The 7,015-nt window shown below is 34.3% G+C and overlaps 1 protein-coding gene across 2 annotated transcripts; it reads left to right on the forward strand.

The window, feature by feature from the left end:
• The first annotated feature begins 629 nt into the window (after positions 1 to 629).
• On the forward strand, positions 630 to 5,855 carry LOC114402882 (peroxidase 20-like). 2 transcript variants are annotated; one of them, XR_003664545.1, is made up of 5 exons: positions 630 to 956; positions 1,380 to 1,525; positions 1,840 to 2,250; positions 3,314 to 3,457; positions 5,454 to 5,855. XR_003664545.1 is itself a non-coding variant. In XM_028365565.1 (5 exons), the coding sequence occupies exons 3-5, from the start codon at positions 1,850 to 1,852 to the stop codon at positions 2,977 to 2,979; spliced, it is 723 nt and encodes a 240-aa protein (XP_028221366.1). In that variant the 5' UTR covers positions 630 to 956; positions 1,380 to 1,525; positions 1,840 to 1,849; the 3' UTR covers positions 2,980 to 3,065. The 2 variants fall into 2 exon arrangements, 1 of the variants encoding a protein (XP_028221366.1); XM_028365565.1 differs by lacking the exons at positions 3,314 to 3,457; positions 5,454 to 5,855 and adding an exon at positions 2,576 to 3,065 and having other exon boundaries at positions 1,840 to 2,002; positions 2,085 to 2,250.
• The last annotated feature ends 1,160 nt before the right edge of the window (positions 5,856 to 7,015 follow it).

The following is a 7,015-nucleotide window of genomic DNA, read 5'->3' on the forward strand; positions in this document are numbered from 1 at the left end:
TAACTGAATTTTCCTTTTAAGAAAATGGCATGTCATTAAAATGCTAAAATTAATATAAAATTGTATTATAAAGGATTCTACTTTAGCTACTTGTTTTGCCCATGATGTTAGCTAATGATAACTCCCTACACAAACCATCTCTTATTATTTGGGCTTGACTGGCTTTATAAAAATATGTTATTAGCTGTTGATATTTTATTTTTATTAACTAAGCACGTGAAGGGTAAATGACCATTATTTTTATTAACTAATCATTGTTTGTTGTTTTCATTTTTCTGCTCTTTACAATGTTATTATGAGCAAGATAGGCAATTGTACATTTTTATATTATGTTCTTTATAATTAATACAATCTATCCTATATAACTTCTAGTTGGTTAACCTAATTTGTCTGTAGCTAAGCAAAGAATTGTGTATGGGGCATGTATTTGATGGATGGAAAGCGGGGTTGATAAACTTCCCACCCACTTACAAGCATGAAATTAACTCTAATAGATATGTTGGTGAGAGGCCAAAAGAAGAGGAAAAAAAAAGATATCCAACCTGGTAAGTGCAACATAGGGTTACAAACCTATGAATATTAAAATTGGTACATCATATATTATAATAGCTACTTTCCCTAATCTAAACTTTTCACCTGCCAAAAACGAAAAACACTATTGAATAGGCAATGTAAAGTGCAGTAGTTTGTGAGTAAGATTTTGCAGGTGTGATCGTATATTGTGGCTAGGCAAAGGAATAAAACAACTACAATATGGACATGCAGAAATTAAGTTCTTGGATCATAGACCAGTTAGTTCAGCCTTCTTGGTTGAAGTTGAAGTATTCGACCATCGCAAGCTAAAGAGAGATCTAAATTTCACTAGGGCAGCAGTACACCCAGAGATCTTCCTTGATGAAGATGGAGAAATATAATCATGTTAGACATTCATCGTAGCACTACCATATTAAATACTGGTAAATATAGTTTTCCATCTTCTCTTTACAATAATCCAATTCATGACACGGTGTGTAGTATATGCTTTTGGATAGATATATAGACAAAGACTAACCATCATGATGCATTTCAAATATATGATTTGCTAGACCGTAATTCAATTCATTTCAAAACAATAGTTTGACATTTTTTTCACAAGTAACGACCACTTGATTTATTTGACTCACTTTTTGAGAATTCCGTGTATAAACTGAGGCTATAAGCTGTAAGTAAAAATGATCATTCTCTTTTATACAGTTAAATGGAAAAAATAACAAATGACTTTGCTTTCTAGCATTAGCTAAAACTACAGTCTTAACACTTGCTAACAGGGTGTTGAGGTTTATGTTTGTATCATGATTTAGCTTGCATGCATGTGTTAACATGGATTTATTCTCTAACAGGGTGTTAAAATCATGGTTGTCATTGAAGTCATGTTGCAAATGAGAGACAACTAAACTGGAGTACTCTCTTCTAAACTGAGCCTCAACATATCAAATTTAAGGAGCACTCTTCTCAAGTTAGCTAAGAGCGAAGAATCCATTGTGAGGTGATTAATTCAGATATCAAACATTTTGCCAATCTATGTTGGCATAGGAAGCCATTAAGATAGTTATAACAGTAAACTGTATATAGTCATACAAAAGGATGGTTTATTTTTATTTTTTTCTTTTGATACCTAGTAAACAATCATTATTCGATTTTGGCCTCATCAGTCGCGTGTGTCCCATTTATTTTATATTTTTGGACAATAAACAATTGGGGTGGGTGGTTTTTCTGTAACAGTGCACAGGTTCTATGTAAACTAATATTGATTTGAGCATTGATTTTCATGTATTAATGACCTTGGCTGATTTTGGACAGCGTGGAGGGCATGACAAGTGAAAAGCTGGCTGGACCAAATCTGAACTCTTTATGTGGATTTGAGGTCATAGATAAGATAAAGTATTTGGTTAAAGAAGAATGTCCTATTACTGTTTCATGTGTTGACATCCTTGCCATGGCTGCACGTGATGTTGTTGAATTGGTAAACACTAGGGGTCAAATGAATGTATTTATATTTTTATTTTTATTTGCTTTACAAAAATTTCTATCATTCGTTTTTGAAGAGAGGAGGACCAAGATGGGATGCCTTGCTTGGAAGGAAGGATGCTCTCGAGTCAAGTTTCAGTGGAGCTAACATATTAATTCCTGCTCCAAATTCATCTTTGGAGGTTCTCATAGATAATTTCAAGCAACAAGGCCTCGACATAGAATACTTGGTAACTCTATCTGGTATATTTATTATTTTGACAAGATATATATACAACTTTCTAAATTGCTGTTAGTACAATTTTCTAATCAAAATTAGTGTTCCACATCTTTATAAAAAAAATTAGTGGCCCGCCTTAATGAATTATTGAAATAAAACTAATTTTTAATTGAAAAATAACACAAACAAAACCCCAATTCTAATTGATGAATAACACAAACAATACCTATAAAAACTCTAATTTTGTCCTTATAATTTGTTCAAAGTTCAATCAAATGTTAATATTTTGGGACTCTGACAAAGGAAGAAGAGATTAAGCATGTAGAGTTCCTGCTTGACAAAATACAGGTAGCCATACTATAGGAAGAGCAAGATGTCTAAGCTTCAGGCAAAGGATATATGATGCAAAAGAGGAATATCATTATGGCTATGATCACTACAAACGATACACAAGTTTTAGGACAATCCTGCAGTCCATATGCCCTGTTGAGGGAAGGGACAATAAATTTGCACCCTTGGATTTTCAAACCCCAAAAAGATTTCACAATCACTACTTCATAAACATTCTTGAAGGGAAAGGCTTGTTAGGTTCTGACAATGTTCTTATCAGCCATGACTTAGATGGAAAGACTACAGAGCAGGTGTGGGCTTATGCCTCTAATGAAAAACTTTTGATTAAGATGGGAAACATCAATGTTCTTACAGGAAATGAGGGGGAAATTAGGAGGAATTGTAGGTTTGTCGATGCTTAGTTGTTATGTAGTGCATATGGTTTGTAATAATTAATTGATTGAGACCTAATCTTACTACTTGCAATTGAGAATATACATTATATATGGAATACAACACCTAACAAATGGAAGAAGCAAATGTTTATATATTTTGGTAACTATACTAAATTGGCATCAATATTAGGGTCCTCACATGGTTGCTAGAAAGAATGAAGTTCCATTAAACATTTGTAATCATAATGTCATTCTTGATAATTCCCTTATTGCATACCTTTTCGTGTTTCACACAATGCAATTTATGGCTCGAATTAATATTCCATTTATGCTTAATCTGTTGTTGAACTTGCTAATATAGTGGATGGTTGGCTTAATTGTTGAGTTCTGCCTATACGTCTGGCTCCCCCAACATGGAAGATATTCAAGCCTTCTCTGCAACATATAGAGCAAAATTGGATGAAGTAGAACTTGCCAAATCTGTTCCTGACAATATATGTTGGAGGTACCATTTCAAGTATGATCAATATTTATAAGCACCAATTATGAAGTACTCTTCTATCCTATTAGTTTCATGTGTGGCTTAATCAAAATGTTGCACCTAGGGTTTAGCAAATGTAAAAGTCAATAGACAAAAAGTAGGGAAAGGAAGACCACTGAATAAAAAGCAAAGAGAATGGCATTTAAGCACCCCTTTTGATTCCTTAAATTTTGTACGATTACACTCTGATATTTAAATAATTTATTTTCCCCCAAAGTTTATGATTAGATTTCCATTTTTCGTTTTTCTGTGTGTTTGTATATGCACATGCATATAAACTGCATGAATAGATAATTCCTCACAATTAGCACATATATTGCTCATGTTCTAACTAGTTCATGTGAAATGTAAAGCAAAAAACAAATTAAGAGATGTGAGTGGATCAAGAGACATTGGATTGTTTCAGCTTAACCAATGGTCTTGAATTTGAGTTCTAGATATGTTGTTCAATGAGATTTTTGTTGTCCATAATGATGATTCTATCCAACTCAGGTTGCCTCCTATGGAAAATACATTTGGTTCAAGCAATATATTTGTGACATACATTGCAGTTTTCCCAAAGGGTGTGTTTGACAATGAGATTGAGATCATTTTATGATTCCCATCTATAAGCTCGAGTCAAATATCATCTCATAATCCAAATATAGATTAGACAATGAATAAGTTTGTAGCAAGTATTGGTTCATAAGGTGCTGAAGAATAGGCTTGGAAAAGATAGTTAATTCTTACCTATTACCTTTCATTTTTTATAGTAAATAATTGGGTGAGAATTAAAAGATACTGATTGTTTAGGACAAAAAAGAAGTGAATTGAAAGAAAAAGGGAGGGAATTGAAAGGCAGGTAAGGGCAACTGAGGTTATATTATATAGAAAGAAGGCAGCAGGAGAGAGCTTGCAAGGCAAGGTGGTCTATTTTTCATTTTCTCTTAGTTTAGCCATTTTCTTTTCTTTTTCTTACCTTACGATCGGGGACCATCCACAACACACTCAATCAATGGCACTAAAAGTAAAAAAAAAAAAATAAGTGTACACTCTCCCCTATATTGACATTTCTCTGCTACAACTAGCTATCCTTAGTTAAGCCCTTACCCATATAAAAATTAACTATCCAATATCATTGCCCCATATATTTTTCTGCTTTAGCAATAAAATGAGGGTGCAAGGGCAAATTTAACACACTTAAGTTAAGCTCATTGCTTCCGGAACAAATCCGCACGACTTCTTCCTCTCTTCCCATCTTTCTTTCTTTCTTTCTCTCTCTCCCTCGATCTCACTCCGCATGTTTACTATCTATCTATGTTTTACATGTTTCTTTACAACTTAAACTCAAAAAATTACTTTAAAACATACAAGTAACTGCCTATGTATTCACTATCCCCAACTGTGAATAGTAACATAATTCTGAAAATTCATCATATAAAAAGATATCACGATACACATCATCCCACCAAAATGAAACCGCTTCATGCAATAAAAGCCATACCCAACCTTGCTCCTAAACGGGTACCTCACTGATATATCAAACAAATATAAAAAAAATTGATGAATTTTCTTTGTTATAGAAGATTAATGCTTAAACTTTAAACCTGTAGTGGGACCTATCAAATAATATATATATATATCCTCAAAGTCAGTTTTCCTACAAAGCTGTTTATAATTTCTCTGTTTAGGTGCTTTCAAATAGACAGAAAAACAAGCATATGCATAATTATCCAAATTTTAATGATGTATCAAATTAATGCTATAATTATTCTATCAAAAAAGTATACTTCTCTTCGTGCAAGCAAGTCTTGTACTTTAAAATCCAATGTGGGGATTTGGAAAAAAGAAGGGAGCCTAACCAAGAAGAGATGAAATTACCTAGTATTTAAAACAACAAGAAAAATCACTTTTTTGTTTTCATTAATTTTTTTTTCTTTATCTCTCCTTTGCCTAGTGTTTAAATCTCTCATAACTACAGGTGGTGGCTGCCCCCAAAAACACGACAAAGATAGCTAATAGCCAAACAAAGCATCTCAAGGAAGCTAACATGGTGCATTTTAACCACAAACCCCAACGCTCCTCCGCCATGGTCTAGACCACAACCCCAAACCCCAATGCTCTTTCTGCCACACCTCAAACCCAATGTCATCAACACCCACACTCACTCCGACCCCAATGGAATTCAACAAAGAAGACATCAAAATGCAAGAGAGGGGTTCATACCTTCGAATGATGAGAGTAATATGGTGGAGAAGTTCAGACTTCAACGTCGATGGGGGAACGATGGTCTTGAGAAGACGATGGTGATGAAAGGTTCAATACGACGAGGTTTAAAGCTAGGTAAGGCACGAGAGTATTTCAGACACTTAATTAGGTGAGAGCCGTGCAATCACTAACCATACAAAAGACAATTTTTGGGACTAGACCGTCTTTGTATGGTAATAAAAAATTTAAAGTTTTTCATCGAATGTAGTTCATGTTGGAAGCCCATGTTCCACGTGTTTCTTTTATTTTATTCCCATTCCATTTTTTTGGGAATTTTGTTTTCTGAATCAGGTCCATTTTCCTTCCACATTCAACCCCTATCTTTGCAATCACCCTCAGTAACAAATCACGTACTCATCCTCTATCTCACGTTCTGATAACAAATTGGTTGAGCTCTGTGATGAACAAACTCTATAAATAGGATGAGGTGCTCTCAGTTTTGTATCACCAAACCCGCTTCTCTATTCAGAAAAAATACACCATCTATTCAGAGCGAGTAAGGGTCTGGAAGAACAAAACTGCCTTCAGGTTCGTGTATGTACCACTTCGCGTTCGATTTGCAATGGCTGGAGGTACGCTCATAATATTTAATTTCCGTTGTTTGATCTGAATATGCCATTAAAATCGATTTGCATGTTTAGATCAGTACCTATTTAATTTATAGTTCAAAGACGGGTTTGCGAAAACGTCGTCGTTTTGTTCCTGTTAATTATGAAAATGCCACCGCCGCACTTTCTAAGACGGTCCTTTACAACCGTCTTAGAATCACCGACGTAAAAGGCTTAATTTTTAGTAGTTCTCAAACAAAATCTAGTCTCTCATGCCTAATAATCCTTCAAAAGGAGTAACTGCCATTACACGAACAAACAGTACCTCAAAATCAAGCCATGAGTGCAAATTCAGAGATGCCAAATGCAAAACTCACAAGGTTATAAAAAATGGTCCACAACCATTATTTTGGCATGTTGAGGTCTTTGGATTCTCTACAACTAAATTACTAATTTATGTCGATTTTAAATCAATTATACAAATGCTAATCCAAACACATACTAATTGTGGCCGCCATGGTCACATTTGTCTGCAATTTCCCACAATGTCAAGGATTGGAACAACTCTGACCACAATCTAACTCCAAGCATTGAAAACCCTCAACAACATACTAACCTCACAAAACTCTTCACTACACAGAAAATTGGCATATTCAAGATTCAACTCTAACTACAGAGACAATAAAAAATCAGCACTAAAACAACAAAAATCCCAAATCAACAAGAT

This window comes from Glycine soja, chromosome 20, assembly GCF_004193775.1.
Source record: "Glycine soja cultivar W05 chromosome 20, ASM419377v2, whole genome shotgun sequence".
Classification (NCBI taxonomy): domain Eukaryota; kingdom Viridiplantae; phylum Streptophyta; class Magnoliopsida; order Fabales; family Fabaceae; genus Glycine; species Glycine soja.

Coding starts and splice junctions, on each gene's coding strand:
- LOC114402882 (XM_028365565.1), top strand. CDS start 1,850: ATGACAAGTGAAAAGCTGGCTGGACCAAATCTGAACTCTTTATGTGGA. Junction 2,003..2,084: donor CACGTGATGTTGTTGAATTG/GTAAACACTAGG, acceptor TCGTTTTTGAAG/AGAGGAGGACCAAGATGGGA. Junction 2,251..2,575: donor ATACTTGGTAACTCTATCTG/GTATATTTATTA, acceptor GACAAAATACAG/GTAGCCATACTATAGGAAGA.